At 43.9% G+C, this 22,878-nt stretch overlaps 1 protein-coding gene across 1 annotated transcript in view; it reads left to right on the top strand.

Moving 5' to 3' along the window:
- The window catches only part of MICU2 (mitochondrial calcium uptake 2), a 246,174-nt gene that overhangs the window by 139,961 nt on the left and 83,335 nt on the right, over window positions 1-22,878 (top strand). Inside the window, exon 4 of the mRNA XM_073330134.1 lies at window positions 7,414-7,561. Within this exon, the coding sequence (XP_073186235.1) occupies window positions 7,414-7,561 (148 nt within the window). The remainder of the gene's footprint in view (window positions 1-7,413; window positions 7,562-22,878) is intronic.

Here is a 22,878-nt window from a genome sequence, read left to right as displayed (position 1 = left end):
CATTTTAGGTGATGCCTGCCTTTAGTTTCCACAGGCATTTTTCCGTGCAATATATTACTGGAAAAGTCAAGTTTATCCATGATTTTGAAGTATTGCTTTATGGATCCTCTGATTTTTCTTAGTTAGTATGTTCCCCTAACAGCCCTTCAGTGTGCTGAAAATCTGCCTTATGCAATTGAGTGAATGGAAGAAAGAACAAATATGATGCAGTAGGATATTAAATAACTGCAAACATTTTATGTTCACATTGTGCTCCCTCTCCACATTTGGTCCTCCTCCTTACTGCTGCAAAACCCTTTTCTTTTGACCTTTTAGAGCGAAATAGGAGCCTTTGTCTTTCATGCAGATTGTAAGGTTGCCTGACTAGACATAGGACCACAAGTTAGAATTTTTGAATTACTTTAGTGTGCTGAGGAAACTACCAGTAACCAAACAGAAAAGTGAAAACTAACCAAAAAAAAATATGCTTTATTATAAAGACCATAGGCCAGGGCATCATGGAACTATGCTAGTTTACACCAATGGAGGATTTAGCCCCATAATTTCAGAGACGGGAAAATAAAGCGGACCATAGCTTTATGTCACAGAACTCAAAAGGTTTGTTTTTCATCTAATGGCCTCAAATTGGGCATAATTCTTATACAGCTGCAATTGGGGGGAGGGTTCTTATTTTTTTCTTTATCTGTTACTTTGTAAATGATTTTTGAATTATAAAAGCTTTTATTTAAACTTTATTTTACTGTTGTACGTAGCCACTCTTTCTCATTTTTCATTAAGTCTACAGAACACTCCTTTACCATTTGGAGTCTGATTTCAATAGCCAGAATTAATAGTTTCTCTCCTGATAGCAAACTAGTTTTTGCAGTATATTTTTATATCTGTTTAAGACTTTGGGTTGTGCCTGCCTTTCACCTCTATATTTTTAAATAGTCAAAGTGCCAGATCAAAAAGAAACCATTGTTCCTGTGAATAAACAACATTTTTTGGTAGGCAGGGAGGGGAGAAATCTGATTGTTCTTCTTCAAGTGCTTGCTTATGTCCATTCCATATTAGGTGTGTGTGCTCGCCATATGCCCCGGTGCCGGAAGTTTTTCCCCTCAGTGGTATCTGTAGGGGACCATCTCTGGCGCCCCATGGAGCAGCGCACACCTGCCACAGTATAAGTGGCGCCTCCAGCTCCCGCCTCACCCTCAGTTCCTTCTTGCTGCCAGTGACGGTGCTGGAACGTCTGCTGCTCTGGCTAGCATTACGCTTCATTCAGTGTTTCTTTCCAATGTTTTCCTGTTAAACAGTTGTACATAGTTAATAGTTCCCTTAGTGTTAGTTCTAGTTTAGTTGGTCCCGGATGGGACTCGGCCTGGGGACAGGGCATGCCCCAGTCCCCAGGCTATAACTCTGCAATTATTGTAAGTGGCCAATGCCTCGGCACTGATCACGTAACTGATAGTTTGAACGGAGCCACTGGTCACCAACCCGCCGACCCCTATCGCCAAGACGCAGATTCCCATGGTCAGGGAGATCCTTCCAGTCCCTCTCTAGGTCCCAGTACCAGTCAAGCATCATGAGACGTAGATCACTGGATTACCAACGCCAATCTGCCAAATGCCAACAGTCCCTGAGGTCCTGCAGGAGGGACTCGACTTGCTTGAATAGGACTATGTCAAGATGTAGAGCCAGCACCGCACAGAGAAGGGCTGGCGGGCTGCCCGATCATGGTCGCTGGACAGCGACCACTCCGCTTCTGGCTCCAGCACTAAGCAGGAGTCCTTGACAGCAGGACAGGCCCTGGCACCGGCGGTACCGTCTACATCATCGGCACTGCAACTGACTCAATGGCCCCAAGGCCAGTGGCTGGCGGCCTGGTACCCCTGGAACCCTTGGGGGTTTACCCAGCCTTCGCAGACAGTCCAGTCGGTGACAGGGGCCTCAGATATGCCATCAGCCTCAGCATTCCACCCTCCAAGAGGTGGAGGCCCCAGAAGGGAAGACCTCCCACTGGCCCATGAGGACCATGGGGAACAGCCGGCTGGACCACCAGGGCACACGGCTTCATCTTCATCGTCGCCGGACGAAGCTATTATGGGTCCCCCTCAACCAGTTCCACAAAATGATGCTAAGGCTCATCAGGAGCTATTGAAGAGGGTCTCCTGCAACCTGGGGCTCCAGGCAGAGGAGCTAGAGGAGCCATCAGACTGCCTGTTCGATGTCCTTTGTTCCACGGCACCTGCTAGGGTGGCTTTTACCCCGATATGAATGGGTATTGAAAATCACTAATGCCCTATGGCAAATCCCCTCCTCCTGCCCCCCATTTCAAAAAGGGCTGAACACAAATACTTTGTGCCAGCTAAAGGCCACGAGTATCTCTACACTCACTCAGCCCCAAACTCCCTCGTAGTTGAGGCTGTTAGGCAAAGGGAGAGGCGGGGGCAACTCGGGGCTATGCCCAAGAATAAAGACTCAAAGAGACTGAATCTGTTTGGGCAAAAAATGTATTAGTCTTCCAGCCTTCAATTGAGACTGGCCAATCATCAAGCCCTCGTGGGCCACTACAACTATAATATGTGGCAGGCCATGGCCAAGTTCGAGGTTTCGCTTCCCAAAGGGTCCAGGAAGGAATTCCAGGTGATACTCGAGGCGGGCACAGCTGTGGCCAGAGCGGTCCTCTAGGCAGTTTGACACGGTGAACTCCAAGGCTCTCAGGGCATCCTGGCTGCTCCTTTCTGGTCTGTTGATTGAGGCTCATCAGTCAATGTGGGACCTCCCCTTTGATGGCCAGGCCCTGTTTGCAGAGCAGATGGATAGTAAGCTGCGTGGACTAAAAGACTCCCGCGCTACCGTGAAAACTCTAGGGCTGTACGTCCCTGGTCCAGCCCTTAAGTGGTTCAAACCGCAGCCATCTCAGGGCCAAGGAAGCCAACCCCAGCAGGAGCCGCCCCACTGAAAGAGATGGGGCTACAAGCACCACCCGAGCAACCCACCTCTACACTCTGCCCAATCAGGCTTGATCCGCAATAAGCAGGGGGACAAGTGAATTTTTTGAGGGTGCACCTGAGGGTGACCTACTGGACTATACCCTGGATCCATCTTTCCCACTTTTCTCCAACCACCTTTGTAGCATGGACTGCTGTAACTTCGGACTGCTGGGTCCTCAAGACAGTAGTGCAGGGTTATACCTTCCAGTTTCTTTCTGTCCCCTCTTCCCCCTCCCCCCGTTTCAGGGACCCCTCTCAAGAGAGTCTTCTCACACAGGAGGTAGAAGGGTTGCTGCATTTGAGTGCGGTAGAAGTAGTTCCGTACAAGAATAAGGGGTTCTATTCCCGATCCTTTTAAATCCCAAAGGCCAAAGGCGGTCTATGGCCCAATCCGGACCTTCGAGACCTCAACAAATACTTAAAGAAAAGGAAGTTCCGCATGGTCTCCCTGACCTCCATCTTCCCTCCCTGGATCCAGGAGACTGGTATGCTGCCCTCAACTTGAAGGACACATATTTCCACATAGCCATCTTTCGGGGTCACAGACACTTCCTACAATTCATGGTGGGACCCGACCACTACCAGTTTGTGGTCCTCCCGTTCAGCCTTGCAGCAGCACTGAGGGTGTTTACCAAGTGCATGTCAGTATAGCCGCTTACCTCAGGCATCGGGGTATCCAGTTTTCAAGATTTACTTCATATCCATAAGGCCTAGAAACTTTCTTTTAATGAAATTTGAGATTCTTATGTGATGACATGACTCCAGGAGTGGAGGCTTTAAGAAAAACATAAAATGTTGCAAGGTTGATAATAAAATTGCAAAAGTTGGCAAGATCAATGTATTCATTTATGCAAGTGTTAACTCCTTAGTGTTTTGATAAATGTCTTCAGCTTTTTTTCTTACCAAAAGAAAAAACATTTGTTTCCAAAATTGTTTTGTAAACAAAAGAAGTAATTCAGGACAAGAAACTGAACCAGTGAAATTACAGTAAAAATATGTATTGACAATTTTGATGGTAATAAATTCTGTTCCCTCTGTGTGTGTGTGTATACACACATTCACAGCTGTTTTATTTAAATTTAAAATTTTCAACTGTTGAAGTTCAGCAGTTTTAATATCACTAATAAGCCATGCTTTGGCCATTGTTCAAACAAGTATTCTAGTATTTTAGGAGCTTGAAAATCCAATTGGTATGGACAGTTGTATAATAGGATTAACTCTTAATCTTCTTTAACAAGCACAAAATAATAAGTTTATTCAAAAAAAAACTTTCCATAATTTCAATTAAAACAGTACTACTATACAGCAATCTTGTTTTTTTAAGTTTGCTTTAGGGCACAAACTGTTGATATTATTATGAGATGATTCTAATAAGAGTGCTGAATTTTAATACCTCACAAATATGAACAATTCACTTGATATCTGAAGCAGCATTTGTTGAAACTTGTAAAAAGACAGTTCTGTAATAACCAATCCCAGAACTTTTAAACAGAGGAGATTAAAAGGAATTGAGACTTATTACATTAGAGTTGTTTTAAAATAGTATTTTTCAGAATCTGATTAGTAGAAGAACAAAAATGCTATGTACAAGATAAAGGTTAAAGGAATGCTTTCTACTTGAAATCTGATCAATTTAAAAATGAGTTTAAAATGGCTTCAGGTGCCACACCTGTTCCTCTGCTGCCAGGTTTTATTTTTCTAGTAACATTTTCCTAATTTTAAAATTTGTTTCACTTCCCTTATTGCTGTGCACAAGACCCAAGTAAGCAAGGGAAACCGAATGACAGTACAGGGGTAAAAGTGAAATTGACTAATAATATAAACAAAAGCACATATCATCCAACATAGCATTTACAAAGGTACTTCTCTTCAATGGGACTGCTTGATTTAAGTCATGCAGTTCGGAGCGTAGCTGCAGTGCCTATCAAGATTGGTCTAGTCATCACTATAGTAGATCAGAAAATGAAATTTCCATCCTAGGGAAATTCCAATATTTCAAAAAATGTTCTTCATGAACTGGTACAAAAAGTCAACATATTTCATGGGACAAAATCTGAAATATTTCAATTCAGAAACATTGAAACAAGCTTATTGAAATATAGTATAGAATTAAAAATTTCAACAAAGATCAGTATAAGTGAAAACAAGAAAGTAGAAACAAAATACTCCATTTTGATTTTGAATTGTTTTTAAACTTTTACCTCAAATTTCATTTAAATTGACACGTTTCCTTGAAACATTTATATTTTGAGGTACCAGCTTTTTCCAATAGAAAACCTCGACGGAAAATTTTTCAGCTAGCTCTAGTGTTTTGCTTGTATTTTGCATCCGTTTCATTTATCCGTCATTTATTTATTTGTATTTTCAGATTGCAAGAGCTTTTGGGCAGGAACTATATCTTCCTATAAGTGTCTACAGTATCTAATATAGTTTAGACTCTGCTATAAGAACTATAAGAACTATTTATAATGGCAAAAAGAAAAGGAGTACTTGTGGCACCTTAGAGACTAACAAATTTATAATAGGTTACAAATGGGGTTTTGGTACTCTGAGTTTGCCTAATTTAGATTTCCTTCTTTTTCCATCATTGTTCACAGTTATTCGTGTTACTGAAGTGTAATGGCTTTTTTAGAAATACAATTTCTAAGGAGTGACATAGGTGTAGGATAATTTTTCCACAGCATGAGTCAAATACCTATGTCATGTTCATTCTAAGAAACTCATATTTTCCCTGTGCTCAGTTATTCTCTCTGAAATGGTAAAATATACCTATCTCTTGTTTTCACCCCGTCCAAATTCTCTCTGCACCTGACATTACTTTCTGTTGTTGTTTCTGCAGTATTGCCAAAGCTTATGATTTTATCATAAGTCTCTCTAAATTTGGTGTTTTTCTCAAAGTCCCAGTTCATGGAGTCAGGTGATAATGTTAGAATCTCAGCTTTGATTACAAAAAATAGTAAGTTTCAACCTCGTGATTATGGAGAGGAGCTTGGAAACATGAACCCTAAAGGCTCAAAACCCAGAAGGCAAATAAAAAGAACAGAACTTATTTTTAAAATCTCATGATTTGGGGGGTAGGGGGGTGACTTTTGGTGTGGGCAATACTGCCTCTGCTTCTGTTGTCTAAATTGGAAAAATCACTGTTCCTATATAATGTGTCATGGTAGTTGTTTCATAGATGGACAACAGATTTTAACAATGGTTCAAAAAACATTTTGAACTGTGCATAAATCTGTCCCTTTTAAAGGTTAAACTAGAATAACTATCTTAATTACAACCAGTCCCTCTCACTGTGATGATTTGACCTCATTATACTGAGGATAGTAGGCTGCTGGCATATGACCAGTGATCAATGGCTCCATGTCTAGTTGGCAGCCGGTATCAAGTGGAGTGCCCCAAGGGTCGGTCCTGGGGCCGGTTTTATTCAATATCTTCATAAATGATCTGGAGGATGGTGTGGATTGCACTCTCAGCAAATTTGCGGATGATACTAAACTGGGAGGAGTGGTAGATACGCTGGAGGGGAGGGATAGGATACAGAAGGACCTAGACCAATTGGAAGATTGGACCAAAAGGAATCTGATGAGGTTCAATAAGGATAAGTGCAGGGTCCTGCACTTAGGACGGAAGAACCCAATGCACAGCTACAGACTAGGGACCGAATGGCTAGGCAGCAGTTCTGCGGAAAAGGACCTAGGGGTGACAGTGGATGAGAAGCTGGATATGAGTCAGCAGTGTGCCCTTGTTGCCAAGAAGGCCAATGGCATTTTGGGATGTATAAGTAGGGGCATAGCGAGCAGATCGAGGGACGTGATCGTTCCCCTCTATTCGACATTGGTGAGGCCTCATCTGGAGTACTGTGTCCAGTTTTGGGCCCCACACTTCAAGAAGGATGTGGATAAATTGGAGAGAGTCCAGCGAAGGGCAACAAAAATGATTAGGGGACTGGAACACATGAGTTATGAGGAGAGGCTGTGGGAGCTGGGATTGTTTAGTCTGCAGAAGAGAAGAATGAGGGGGGATTTGATAGCTGCTTTCAACTACCTGAAAGGGGGTTCCAAAGAGGATGGCTCTAGACTGTTCTCAATGGTAGCAGATGACAGAACGAGGAGTAATGGTCTCAAGTTGCAGTGGGGGAGGTTTAGATTGGATATTAGGAAAAACTTTTTCACTAAGAGGGTGGTGAAACACTGGAATGCGTTACCTAGGGAGGTGGTAGAATCTCCTTCCTTAGAGGTTTTTAAGGTCAGGCTTGACAAAGCCCTGGCTGGGATGATTTAACTGGGAATTGGTCCTGCTTTGAGCAGGGGGTTGGACTAGATGACCTTCTGGGGTCCCTTCCAACCCTGATATTCTATGATTCTATGACCCCTTCTGATTAGTATAATGGTCTAAAGCCTAATCATATTTTTGTTACATTGTTTTTTTCCCCTGTTTTTAGAAGGAAGATGTTGCTAATGAGGAGATGGCAGAAAAACTGTCTATTCGAAAGCAGCGCTTTATGAAGTTCGCATCCTTGGAATATGAAGGAGAATATTACATGACACCTAGAGACTTCTTGTTCTCAGTAATGTTTGATCAAGTTGGCTGTAAGTTGATTTCTCCTCAGTAAATTGTACTACTGATTTGTGTGGTGGGTACCCTTTAAGAAGTTCCTATCCTCTGCTGATAAAAATTAGCAAAGGCCAGCTAACAACATTAATAGAATACACGCTTGTAGACTCTTAACAGGGATCAGTTGGCATACCTGTTGAGACTGAAGGTCCAGGAATCTGGAGTCTTTGTGCAAATGTCTTAAACCCCTAATGGGCATATTTAATCAATATTCATTTCCTTGTTTATCTAAATGACAGAGAAATTAGCCAGGTTAAAATACACCAGTGTTCAGAACATCCCTCAGGCAGTAGTTACCAGTCCCAAAAGAGAGGGAGATACTGAGGGCTTGTCTTCATGACCGGGGAAATCGACACCCTTGCAGCGGGTGTCAATTTAGGGGGTCTAGTGAAGACCCGCTAAATCAACGGCCCAGCACTCTCTGGTCAACTCCAGTATTCCAGGTCCCCGAGAAGAGCAAGCTAAGTCAAAGGGAGAGCGTCTTTCATTGACCCAGCGCAGTGAAGACACCGGGTAAGTCAACCTAAGCTATGTCGACTCCAGCTATGTTATTTACGTAGCTGGAGTAGTGTAACTTAGGTCAACTTACCCTGGTAGTGAAGACAAGCACTCAGAAAAAGAGAAGATCCTTATCCCCTGTCAGAGGAATGGAAATGAATAGCTGCCCCATAAGTTGCTTCAGGGATAGCAAGCCTGCCATTTGCCTCCAAAAGTTATGCAAATGTAAAGTATTCTGTTTTCTATCTAGCAGAACCTAGATATACCAAATATAACAAACCTAATATACTTACGTTATGCAAATATGGTGCAAATTTGCATCTTCCTTACTAGCCTTACCATTTAAAAACAATCAGAGCTGTCCAGCAGTTAAAAATTCTTTCTGGATGTTGCTTGATTAGACAGCTAGTTTATTTTTTAAAGTGTGGGGTTGGAATGTTCAGCCCGTCAACTCATTTTATTGTCTGAACATCAGTTGGGTGCTTAAAAATCTTTTCAGTAGAGAAAGAAGTCAGTCATTCTCAGTCCACATCAGTTAACCAGACATTAACTGGAGAATGAAGTGGCAGTTTGAGTATAATGATTAGTGATTTGCTGAGCAAACCAGAGACATTGTTCATTATTTCAACAGATATTCATGAATCTGTGGGTCATTGCAGCTGGTATGGCTAGTGTAAGTCCAGATGACAGTCAAGGCTACATAAACCTAAAGAGCACATAATACTGTTATGCTGAAATCTATTAATCCTGCAATCAAGCATGTCTTTGGTCATTAGGTAATTACAGACCTAATTAAAGCTGATGGGTATGGTAGCTACTATTCATTCAGCCTAAATGGAAGAAGTAATTAAGCTCCTTTATGGAGTAAAATAGCTGGAATAAATAGAAGTCACCACCCAAGGCTATATGCAAGGTTGATCAAGATTTAAGCCATGTGCGCCAAAGGGTTTCCCTGGGACCTGATTGCAAATGCAAGGGCTGGGTCATTGAGTGGTTGGAGCTGTGTATGTGTCAAAGGGGAAAAGCAAAATGGAAACAAGCAGAAAGCCAGAGATGCGGTCATGAGCATAGCCCTGATGGGGAGCAGAGACACAGCGCTCTTTTGGGTCATAGGACTGGCTGGCAAGGCAGACATGGAAGTTATGAGTAAGGAAAATGCCGCCTGCTGTTCCTATTCTGTTCAGGGAAATAGGGCTTTGTGTACATTTTTTGTAAATAAATAGGATTTCACCAAAGAATCGTCAATTTTTCCTCCTAATGAAAACAACCCAGCAAAGCCTTGAATATTAACTAACCTCTCAGCCAAAGGGGCAACTGTATTAACCCGCTTTTGGAGGATTCATAGCATGCACAGCGAGGCTCACATAGCTTGTAAAATTGTTACTTCTGCAGTTGAAAAGCAAGCTTTTTTTTTCACAGCTGCACATTGTATCCCTCCATTTTCACTGTGTAATGTGCCCTGATTGGTCAGGGTATTATGCATACAATAATTTTATGTTCTCAGTGCTTCAGAAAGCTGAATTCATATATTGTGCATCAGTCCCCTGTCTGCTTGCAATATCAGAGCAAACAGAGTGTAGGACGATGAATACATAGAACCTTGTTGCCTTGATTTTGTTGTAGTCAGCCAGCAGAGAAGACCCAATGTTACCAATATTTTTAATAGAGCCAACTTTTTGTCATATCAGCTTTAATTATGGCCCTTTTAATATACTGTTCTATTTTCACAGCTGGTACAACAATATACTATTATGAGATGAAATTCCTCCTGTGTCACATAACTAGCAAATATATAATTAAACTGCAGATTTCAATCAATTTTGCAATCATTACCCACCAGCATCATTTCACTCATTGATAATTTTCATTTGCAGAATTACTTGATGTGCTATTTTGCTTGGATGTTTTTATATTTTCTCTAATTAAACATAATTAAAATTTAGGAGAGGGAGTAAACGTGGTGTTGAGTAAACAGATTAATATTCTGACTGGCAATGCCACATCAGAAGTGCCTGGAACTACAGCTAGAGAGGGCAAATATAAAATTATCGTTGATATGTCTAGATTGTCAAATGATTAAGTAGCATTTTTTTACTGAAACAAAATCTTAAGTGTACCCTTTGACAAAGTTGCAAAATATGCACTAAATGATGATTTATTATAAAGCAGTTTCCATGATAAGAAAGCATAGATGGATTACACAAAACTGTACAGCAAATACATAAACCATCATAAAATACAACCCAAATGATCTTGAACCCTGTTTTCATGGACCTTAGTTCACCAATTTTGTTCATTTGGTTCCTGGTAGATAAGCTTTTTATTACTGATTTTCTATTTAATATAGCTTAAAAATGTGAGATCATTGCATTCTGTATAGATTAAATCACACCTGCAAAGTTATTTACTATCAGGGTGATAATGAAGAAAAATATTTACAGTCCTGCCATTTAAACAGCAAGAGTTGATAACAAATGCATAGCTTCCTAACAGACCTATTTTGTGTTTCATATTGACACAGCAGATAACTCTTTCAAGGCAGAATGGGAAGGTCCAAAAAATGCTTTCCTGTCATGTGCAGCACTGCATGCTGGATTACTTCAGGTTTTTTTTTTTAATTTATTACAATTATTTTCTTAAGGGAAGCAGTCTGCTCTGGTTTTTAATTATAGATAACTCTGTAAAATAGGTTTGGGGGCCTGACTTCTTATTTGTACATAGGATGATGTCCTCTGCTGATCAACTCAACACATGCAGAGAGAGCTTTGAGGACTCTTTTATTCCTGGCTACGTGCCATGTAAACAGTGTTCAAGCATCGCAACAGCAGGGATAGCAAGCAAAACACTTCACTGGCAAGACAAGCTGTGTAAATAAAAAAAAGTTATTAGCAAACCATAATATGTAAAACATCAATAATTAAGTATTTTATTGTTCCTCTGTTTATCGTGCTGTGGAACCTACTGCATTTACTCCGTTCTGTTATCTCGTAAAAGAAATATCAAAGGATAACTTCAACTTGCTGGGTTGAGACATAAGCTTCTAATGTATTTTTAACCTATTTGGGTTTTGAGGTATATAAAATATGAAGGCTTAATTCACTTGAGATTTGCTTTAATACTGAAGATGAATTTTCATTGAGAGTTAATAAGCTACATTTAATGCTTTAATTTTAACAATAAGGAACAGTTGTGTACACGGACGATATGTCTACACAGCAAAGAGAAACCCAAGGTCGGCCCATGTCAGCTGACTCGGGCTTGTGGGACTCCGGCTGTGGGGCTGTTTCATTGCTGTATAGACTTTCAGGCTCGGGTGGGAGCCCAGGTTGTAGAACCCTGTGGGGGTAGGAGGGGCTCCAGCCTGAGCCTGGAAGTCTATACAGCAATGAAACAGCCCCACAGCCAGACCCCAGTAAGCTGGCACAAACCAGCTGCAGGGTTTTCTTTGCTGTGTAGACATACCTTGAGGGTACATCTACACTGCACACATGTTACAGCAGAGTGTAGAGTACATACACTGCACGCCCCCCTAGCAAAGGTATAAATAGCAGTATAGACAGTGAGGCGCTGCTGTCAAGGACAGTGGGTCTTGAACCCTGGTCCACAGTGCACTTAGTAGCTGGTCAGGTCTGACCTGCCAGTCAGTTGCCAGAGTAGAACCTGAACTCTGACAGAGGATGCCCATCCAGGGATTGGTTGGTGGAATGCTGGGGTCCCTGATTGGTTCCCCGCTCTTATTCAACTCAAGCATAGAAACAGGAAGTTGTCCCTGCAACTGGATTCTCCCTGCTTAGGACTGCTTCCCCTGTAATACCTGCTCCTGCTACTGATGTCCTGGTAACCTGGCCCTGCCTGCCTCCTGACAGCTGGCCTGTCTTGGACTCTGACCTTCTGGTATCTGTCCTGGCCTGACTCCTGCTCTGAACAGTAGGTCAGATCGCCCATGCCCCAGTTATAACAGTTTGTGTGGACCTCTTAGGCCACAGGAATGAGCCTGGTGCCATCAGAATGGACCTGGATAACCCTTTGGGAGGATTGGTTACACTAAGTGGGCCGCCCACCTTCAACCAAGCACTGAAGGCCTAGATCATCCAGCTGACCTCAGAGAACCAACTGTTGCAGGAGCAAGTCACACAGTTGCATGCTGAAAACACTGTGCAGACATGGCTTGCGCAGCCCTGTTCCGCGAAACAGCTGCTGGAATGGCTTGATAGTAATTGCCGGCGATTCCAGGGTTTTATAAACCAGTGCCGCCTCCTGTTCATGATGCAGCTTTAGTCCTACACTACTGATCATGCAAAGGTGAGTCTGGTCATTAGCCTGCTGTCTGGGGAAGCATTAGACTGAGCCTCCCCTTCTTGGAGTGTGACAGTCCAGTATTGTCAAACTGGGAGTTCTTCCTCCAAACCATGTCAGTATTATTAGATGACCCACACTGAATTCAAACAGCAGAGGCTGCTCTAAGTAAACTCCAAAAGGGGCAGAGCACCGTAGCCTCCTATGTCGCACAATTCCGCTACCTCATGAGTAGGCTATTTAAAGTAATAGGCATACTATTCTATTACAGTAATAAATAGGCATACTGTTCTATTAAAGTAATAACAGACTTAAATATATTTGTACTGTCCAGGAGAGGGTGAGGCAGTACAGGACATACATTTCTGGGGGAAGATCTAGCACCGGGAGTTGTTCGGGGTCAACCTGAAGCATAACAAAGGCTAGTGAGAGCCAAGATGTGTCTGGCTTGCTGCAGCACACACAGCTGGGATTGACTTACATGCTGGAGGCTATGATCAGTCCAGGTTGGAGGCTACAGCTGCAAGGCATTGTAAAGGACACCCCAGGTTACAGGGTAGGGGAGACAGTGCTACTCATTAGTCTGGATTGTGCCCAAATATGTCACAATGTGTTCTGAAACATATTGGATGAATACGTAGTACTCGACCTAGATGACATATTGATCTTCTCCAACTACCCGGAACAGCATACCACTCATGTCCAAACAGTCCTGGAGTGCTTGCAGCAGCATGACCTTTATACCAAGCTCAAGAAATGTGCCTTTTATCAGGCCTCCATGGAATTCTTGGGCTTCATCTTATCTTCAAAAGGGATCCAGACACACCCATACAAGATCCAAGCTGTCCAGGATTGGCCAACTTTCTGTGGTTTGCCAATTTCTGTTGATGCTTCATCCTGGAGTTTTCAAAACAAATTGAGCTCCTCACCACTCTACTCCAGAAAAATGCCCAATTCCATTGGTTTCCCAAGGCCCAGCATGCATGCAATCATCTGAAATTTGCTTTTACTACAGCACCCACATTGGCTCATTCTGATGTCACACAAGCTTTCATTGTAGAAGCTGACACCTCCAGTTGGGTGAGCTGGGCTGTCCTCTCCCAGTGACTTGGTCCCAGACAATTGTTAGACCTGTGCACTTATTACTTCTTAAGGAAGCTCGCCCCTACAGAACTAAACTACAAAATACTTTATAAGGAACTCCTGGTGATAAAAACAGCCTTTGCAGAGTGGCGGCACTACCTGGAAGGAGCTTGCCGCCCAGTCCGGGTATTCACCAACCATAAAAAGCTGGAATATCTATGTAGGACAAAAGCGTTAAACCAACATCCGCTTCAGTGGGTCCTGTTTTTCTCATGATTTGCTTTCATTATCACATACCACCCTGGATCCAAAAATGGCAATGCAGACACCCTGTCCCAAAGGTACGGTACCAACTCACAAGGTCCCAGCCAGGAACCAACCATCATTCGCAAATCTCATAACTTTCTCAGTGCAGCTCTTGACTAGAACATACTTGGATTAATAAACTCTGCCTCAGAAATTATGCCTGATGAACAAGCTATTATCAACAAGCAACCACGTGACTCTCAGGAAGGGATCACACACATGAGGGACATCATCTTTGTACCCTCCGGACCTGCAAGAGTTGCAGTCCTGCCAACTATGCCTCAATTTGCCCCTAGCAGGACACTTGAGGTGCTTCAAGACCCAAAAACTAATTACCTGCTCCTTTTGGTGGTTCCGGATGAGTCCGCCAATACAGTCGTTCATTGCCTCTTGTGATGTTTGTGCCCAAAATAGATTTTATTGTAGAATTATCAGAGTCCAACAAATTTACAACAATTTTGACAGTAGTGGAGCACTTTACCAAAATGGCCCACTTCATCCCTTGCACAGGTCTCCCCTCTTCTGAAGAGACAGCCCAGCCCAGCTATTAACTACATAGTCCACCTTCACAGCCTTCCAGAGTGCATCACCTCCAATGGGTGATCTCAGTTCATGGCCCGGGTCTGGCGTGAAGTCCTGTGCCTGCTGGGAGTCCACACATGTCTTTCATCCACTTACCATCCTCAGTCCAACGTCCAGACAGAAAGGATCGGTTTCTCGAGCAGTATCTGCAATGCTACATCGCTCATTTCCAGGATGATTGGTCCTCACTTCTCCCTTACACGGAGTTTGCCTACAACAATGCAGACCATGTGCATACGCTCCTGAGGGATAGAGCGGGAGGGGAGCCTGCCCAGGTGGCTTCCTCAGGGCCCACTTGCCAGGTGGGGCCCAGCTGAGCCCTCCGTGCTTCCTCCCCACACACACACTGACCAAGACCAGACCACCCTCTGCACTGGTTCCAGGTGGTCCAGCCCTTGGGAGGCAGGTGGGGCCCCACAGGGGGTAGGCAGCAGAAACTGCTTGGAGTCAGAACCATGCTAGAGTGTGGTGCAGACCCCTGGGATGTGTACCCCGAGAGCCTGCCTGGCCACGCCCACCAGCCCCGCAGCCAGCAGCCCTCCCCAGCCTTGCATGGTGGAGCCTGGCTGCTGGGCAGTGAGTCCCCTACAGGTGAGCGGGACCTGCTGGCTGGGGAGCTGCTCACACAGTAAGGTTTGGGTGCTGGACTGCAATAGGCAAAGGGCCAGACCTATGTGGATGGGTTAGATGGGTCTTTAATGGGCCTCTTCCCATGATGCCATTGTAAACCTGGTACTGATTGGAGTTTGGGGAAGGAGTGGTCAGAGGAAGACTATGAAAGAGGCCTTCTATGGGAAGAGCCCCAGATTGCTGGGCATGGCTGATGTCTCGTCATTTAAAATTCCAGGATCCCTTATGCCTAAGTAGCAGTAAGTTAAAGCTACATTTCCCGCCCCCCCAAAAAAATAATGGTTTTAAAACTAGCATTCAGTTACCCACTTCTCCAAAATGATTGCCATGTGGAATAAGTCAGACATCAAGATGACAAACCTTGTCTATCTAGGCCCCCATCAGTAATGTCAATAAATCAATATATTAGCCCCATAGCATCTGAGTGCCTTCCAAACATAAATGAATTTATCTTCACACCATCCATCTGAGATAGGAGAGTGTTCTCCCCATTTTAAAGATGAGGAACTGAGGCAGATTTTTCTCCTGTCTAGACACCTAACATGGATTTAAGTTCCAAAATTATGAAAATAAAATTTGGGTTTGAACAGCTTATCCAAAATCACACAGGGAGTCTTTGGCAGAGCTGGAAATCAAACCCAGATTCCTATGTCTCAATCCTATGCCTTAACAAAAAAGCCATCCTGCCACTCACAATTTCCATGTTTAGGAGATTTCATCTATGATTATTATTGTCTATTTGTATGGTGATATCGCCTAAATTCTCCAAATATAATTGGAGCCACACTGCACTACACAGATGTGTTCCCTGCACCAAAGAGTTGAGTCTGATTTGAAACAAGACACAGCAGTGAGTGTGACAAATGGGAGGAATGAGAAGGATGGACTGACATACGGGTTCCATAATGGTCTTTGGAATTTTTTTGTTTTGGTGTTCTAAAAATAAATAAAATAAAATCAGCTATCCTCAGCTCCGAACCAACTACCACTCATTGTTTGGCTAATTTTCTGAAGTGGGTTTTGAGGATAGAGGAGCTTGTTACTGTATACCAGTATGTGTCTGAACTAATTTATCCAAGTTGGTGTAAGAACTGCTCATGCAACCCTAACGTATGAGATACATAATCTTTCTGTGCCTGTGGACTTTGTACCTGCATGTTCAGCCACCTTCCCTCTCCCAGATTATACCTGAAAACCGCAACTGCAACTCAACAGAACTTTGTTTTTAAATATACTCTATAATATGTACAATTTGACATTTTAATGAAGTTTAATTTAACAAAAACAAAATACAAGATTATGGTTCTGACCTTTTGGATCAAACACTAGAATCTTCCTGTCACTTGTTGTCAGATGCTAATCTCTTCTCAACTACTTCTTCAAGTAGTATCCCTACGGATGCACCAGTATAGGTGTGCTTGCATCTGTGTGCTGCTGATCGGAGAACTTTGGTAGCAGTGTTCATCAGGCCTGCACATGCGCTGTGTCTCCTCATGCTGCTCCACGAGACTAATCAGCGTACACGGGCCAACCCCCTCAGTTCCTTCTCAACTGCCCCGGCTAGAGAAGGAGCCATTAGCAGTCTGTTAAGACTGTTCTTCTGTCTGCTTTGCAGTTAGTTTCCCCAGTTCTAGTTGTAGTTCTAGTTGTAATTCTTCCATTCTTTCTCTTTTCTACCCTTAAAAATAAAATAAAATAAAATTTTCCTGCTCCCCCACCAGAGTCTCTTTCCCTTAGCAAGGTATACCCAGCTCCCAAGGCTTCAAGAAATGCCACACCTTCAATGGGGAGATCCCGGTTGCAGATAAGCACACTCAGTGCATTCGCTGCCTCAGCGAGGACCGCATACAACAAAACTGTGCACTCTGCCATCAGCTCCGGCCAAGATCCCGCAAAGACAGAGAGCTTCACCAGAAGATCATCTTCATGGAAGCAGCCCTCTGACCTCAGTCTCCTGGCAGCTGTGAGTCTTCCCCACAACCTTTGACATCTAAGGGAAGTGGGTTGAAGAAGCAGGCTGGGGCTCCCTCTCACAAATCCTCTAAAAAGAGAGTGGGAAGTACTCTAAGTGAGCTTAGAGATAGCCACAAGCAATCGCCATCTCGCTTGGTATCCTCCACACCGCCAGTACTGAGACCTTTCAAGTCTGGTACCTGTACCTCACAACAACCATTGGATACCGGTACCACTGACAGGCCCCCGGATCCTATGGGCACTGGCACGGAGTCTTCAGTACCAAGGGACAAGAATAAACACTTTGACGACGCTCCTGGTATGCCACTCAACCTTGGTGCTGCCAGCAGCAGTTCACCCTGCACCAGATACACCAGTGCAGACAAGGTCTCCCAACCCCCCAGCACTGCCACCAGGATGTTCGGTACCAGCGGGATTCTACCAAACCAGAGACCTTGACGTACGGGATACACCTGAGGCCCAACCTCTCAGTACCAACATTGCAGCACCAAGTTTTTACCGGGCACAGGGGATATCCCCACAGCCATGTCATGCCCTTCCATTGTCTAGCGAGGGTTCAGATAGTGAGCCAGTGGAGGTGGTCTCACAGTACTCCTCCCAAGCTACATATGAGACCCACTACCAACAAGGCCTGAGAATGTACCCACAGATGGCTCCACCACTGCCACCATCTTGGTACAGCCACCCATGGGCACCTCCACCAGGCCATATGCCACCACAATGGCCGTATTGGGACCCTTGGGCAGTGCACAGACAGCCTACTTCTCCAGTTTCCAGCCTCACGTGAGATCCCTCCAGGCACACCCCTTCAGGTGCAGCATCCAGGGGCCTCAAAACTATCTCAGGAAATGGAAGAACAGGGGAAACCAATACTGAGGAGGACATAACACCAAAGACCATATCCTTCTCTTCTATGGATGAAGCTGTCATGGTTCCCCCTCCATCTCTGGCAGACAGCTTCTGTCTTTTCCAGGAGCTGGTGAAGAGAGTGGTGGGCACCCTCCACATACCACTATAGGAGGTCAAGGACAACCACCATCAGCTCCTTCATATCCTCCACTCTTCACCATCCCAATTAATGAAGCCATTTTAGACCTGGCAAAAAAAACAGTGTGGCAAACCCCGGCATTGGTGGCACCAACTTGCAAACGCATGGACAGAAAATATTACATTCCCACCAAAGAATCAGAATTCCCCTTTTCCCACCTGCCACACAATTCCCTCATGGTGGATGCTATCAATTCCCATGGCTGACAACACCAGTCCAGAGCTATGCCCTATGACAGGGATTGGATCACTTGATCTTTTTGGCATCCATCCATTTCACCTCCCTACCTCCCCTCACAACACCCTTCCCCATCCCTCTTCGGAGACCCTTCCACAAGATTTTATTATGGCAGGAGATAGATTGCCTCCTCCAGTTAGAAACCATAGAAACAATACCTCACCATCTGTGAGGCAAGGGGTTCTTCTCTTGTTATTTCCTAATACCCAAAAGGAAGGGAGGTTGGAGACCCATACTGGACCTCAGAGCTCTCAACAAGTTTGTCAAGGCTCAGAAGTTCAAGATGGTCACTTTATCAATGATCATCCCAGCATTGGAACAGGAGACTGGTTTTTGGCTGTCGACCTCCAGAATGCCTACTTTCACATCTTGATCCTACTGGCTCATTGACAATTTCTCAGGTTCACTCTGGGACACAACCATTACCAATATAGAGTCCTCCCCTTAAGGTTCTCATCAGCCCCGAAAGCATTTTCCAAAGTTCTCTCAGTGATAACCACTCATTTATGCTTGGAAGGGATAATGATTTACCTGTACCTGGATGATTGTCTCCAATCTCTCCAGGAGGCTCACCAAATCATCAATACTATGATACACTTGTTCACAGAACTGGGTCTACAGATCAATACCCAGAAGTCAACCCTCACTCCAGTGCAGTGCCTGGAATTCATAGGGGCCAACCGCGATGCCCTCCAGCCCAAAGACCTCCTACCTCAACACAGGTTCCTATCCACGGTTTCATTCATAGATACCAATCAATGTAGTCTACATAACATAAGAACATAATACCAACAAATACCAACCAGGCTCCGCCTCCAACTCTTGTGACATACAGCAGCGGCCATGGTGGTGATACCACATGCCAGACTCTACATGTATTGCCTCCAACTGTGGTTCAGTTCAGTTTACAGACTGAACAGGGACAGGTTGGACAAACCCCTGTCACTACCCACCAGGATCAAAAACTCCCTTAGACTGGTGAAGAACCCAGCCAATGTGTGCAAAGGGATCTCCTTCTGGCAGACGTCACCATCGTTGCTCCTCAATTTAAACGGCCTCATGATGCAAGGCAAATGGTTGTCTGTGGAGATATCCCTCCACATCAATCTCCTCAAGTTGAGAGTGGTCAGGAACACCTGCACCCATTTTCTTCTGCTGAGTGCAGAATCACACACAAAAATCCTAACATACAATATAGCCTGCATGTACTACATCAATCAGCATGAGGGGGTTAGGTTGCCTTTGCTAGCAGTAGAGGAAATGAGATATTTGGAACTGGTGCATCTCCCACATCACCCTCTCCACTGTTACCTCCTAGGCACACGCAACTCGATAGCAGACAATCTCAGTTGCAGATTCCCACATGATCATGAGTTGGAGATACCAGTCCATACTCCATGACCTATTCACACGATGGGGAACACCATCCACAGACCTATTCACCACGTACCAGAACAGAAAATGTCCACACTACTGCTCCAGGGTGGGCATGGGACAGCACTCCCTGGGCGATGCCCTTCTCCTCCCATGGGATGGGGAGTTCTTTATGCCTTTCCGCCATTTCCTCTACTGCTGAAGGCCATACTAAAAATAAAAAGGGACGGAGTTCACATCATTCTGATTGCTCCTACCTGGCCGAGACAAACCTGGTACCTTTACCTGACACAGCTCGCAATGTGCCCACTGATCTCCCTCCCGACAGTTCCACACTACCTCTAACAGGACGAAGGTCATACTCTGCATCCCAATTTGGGCATTCTCCACATCAAATTATGGCTCCTGCTTGGTTCAACCTTCCCTTGGTTCTGTACCAGGGAAGAGCAAGAGATTCTATTGCACAGTAGGACAGTAGAGATTCTAGTGCACAGAAATGGTCAAAGTTTCAGATTTGGTGCATGTCCAAACAAATTTTCCCAACATCCGCATCTCTTCCACCCATCCTAGACTATGTTCTGGCCCTTAAAAAATCAGGACTATCCCTAAAGTCTCTTAGGGTCAGCTAGCACCTATAACAGCCTTTCACCAACCAGTAGAGGGGTACTCAGTGCTGTCACAAACAATCACAAAAAGGTTCCTCAAGGGTATAATAAACCTCTCCCCTGAGCCTCGACTTCCTGCTCTCATGTGAGACCAAAACCTGGTACTGAAAGGGCTGACTAGGCCTCCTTTTGAACCCATGGCCACCTTTTTAGCTGACATACCTATCAATGAAAATGGCCTTGATAGTAATTACCTCAACCAGAAGAATAAGAGAGAGATCGCAGCCCTGATGGAACATCCCACCTACACAGTACTCTTTGCGAACAAGGTTACGCTCAGGCCGCATCCAAAATTCATCCCTAAGGTAACCTCTCCACTTTGCATGAATCGATTGAATCACCCTCCAATCTTCTACCAAGCCTCACTAGGACAACAAGGAGGCTATGCTTCAAACTCTAGATGTCAGAAGAGCCCTTGGCATTCTATCTTGGCAGGACGAGGGCCTTCAGGAAGTCCCCTAGACTTTTCTTCTCCACTGCGGAAAGTTCCATGGGCTCAGCAATATCAGCCCAAAGGCTCTCTAGGTGGGTCTCGAATTGCATCAGACAGTGCTACCAAATTCACAACATGATCCCTCAAGACTCGATTCATACATACACCACAAAATTGATCTCCTCATCTGTCACCTTCTTCAAGGATGTCCCTATCTCAGAGATGTGTAGAGCAGCGACGTGGGCATCAGTCCACATTTTCTCAGACCACTATGCAGTCATTGGGGAGTCTGCCTCCAATGCCATCTTTGGCTCCATGGTACTGTCATCCATAACTGACCCGACTCCGAAGTCCCAGCCCTCCAGAAGAGATACTGCTCTGGAGTCACCTAAAGTGAAGCACCCATAGGGACACTACTTGAAGGAGAAGAAGAAACTCACCTTGTGCAGTTACAATGGTTCTTCAAGATGTGTGTCCCTATGGGTGCTCAACAACCCACCCTCCTCCCCTCTACTTCGGAGTTGTTGTCAGTGACTCTGGTAAGGAAAGAACTGAGGGGGGTTGGCCCATGTGCACTGATGAGCCTTGTAGGAGATTCAGTGCATGTGCAAGCCCGACGGACACTGCTACCGAAGTTCTTGAAACAGCAACTCGGGGACACAAACACACCTACAATGGAGCACCCATTAGGAGACACATCTCAAAGAACCATCATTACTGCACAAGGTGAGTAACTACTACTACTTTGCCTAAAGATGCCTTTTCTCTTCCTTCCTCCCCACCAAGAGATAGTGTGTTTAGCATTGTTATCTGAACTGCAAGGGATATCTGCAATGGTGGGGTGGTGATTTTTAGCTGACTGGCTTATCTAATAGTACAACTTACTGTAAAATTGCTTTTTAGACAGAGATAATTGAAATACTCCCAAGTTCTATTTAATTTTGGTATCACCCCTTGGTGTTTACTGTTTATCTTGTAGTATTGAAATCAAGGCTAATAAACTCATGGAGATGTACTTTTGCAGCTACTGAGTCCAGGTACCAAGCAATGGAATATATTTTTCCAGCAATCACATCTGGTCCTTTGGCCAGCCAGCTCTTTTACTTCTTGGTGTATTTAACTGCTAGCAGTTGCAGCAGCTAACAATTGACTTCGGGTTAGATGTGAGGTTATTGTATTGATAACTGCTTTGCTTAATTGGATACTGTTGTCTTTTGAGTCAAACTTGTTTGTAATAAATATGCCCTGAGCTATCTTTCTGAAACATGGTTGCTAAGAGATTTTGCAGTTTCTTTGCTCAGTGTGGACATGTGTGTTTGCTTCTGTTTGAGAGCTATATTTAGAACCATGTGATAAAAGAATGGTAAGGATTACCTAAGAGTAAGTCTGCAACGGGTGGTTCAGCCAGCAGAGTTTATTGCTGCTGGAGTTTTTGTTTGTTTTTGTTTTGGAGTCCCTTTCCCCATTGGTCATAAAAACTTTGCTAGAACTGTATTAGCAACAAAAATATTTAAACAAGGTTGTAGTTAGGTCTACTCCCAAAGCAGACAGGTTGCTAGAGACAACAATGAGATTGTAGTGAGCTTCTGGTTTTGTTTTCTTTTTTGCTTTCATGGTTCTGCTGAGTTTTGCTAAAGAATGATGCAGAATCAAAATTCTTACCTTTCTTAAACAAGGCACTTCTGTTGATTAAGGAAAATTATTTGTCAGGGAATGATGAGTGAAAAGTACTGTTATTAGCTATGCAGCTTTCTGGAAAGCAGCAGTTGCCAATAATGTAACTTCTTGATTGAATAAAAGCACATTTTAAAAGCAAAACTTTTTGAACAAAAATAGTGTGAACAATGAAGCCACTCAGACTTCAGATTAGTTGTAAGCAAGAGGAAAACAATCTTTCACAACACACATCTTGAAGGATTTAGTTACTTAAGTGTGAATGTTATTTGTAGTTTAATGGCATTTGAATGGAAAATGGATTCTTTGAAATGGATGAATATATATATTGTACACGTACAGAATACTTGTAATACAAATAATGGAAATATCTGGTTATTAATAACAAGAATCTGCTTGTTGTATAAACATGGGCTGCCTTAGAATTTCAGAAATTTACAGCAGTTCTTTTTTAGCTAACTATTCCAGTTTTGTGACATACTACCATATTTA

The sequence above is a fragment of the Lepidochelys kempii genome, chromosome 1 (genome assembly GCF_965140265.1).
Source record: "Lepidochelys kempii isolate rLepKem1 chromosome 1, rLepKem1.hap2, whole genome shotgun sequence".
Taxonomy (NCBI): Eukaryota; Metazoa; Chordata; order Testudines; family Cheloniidae; genus Lepidochelys; species Lepidochelys kempii.
Note: the sequence above shows the minus strand (reverse complement) of the source record. Positions and strands in the feature narration are given on the sequence as shown.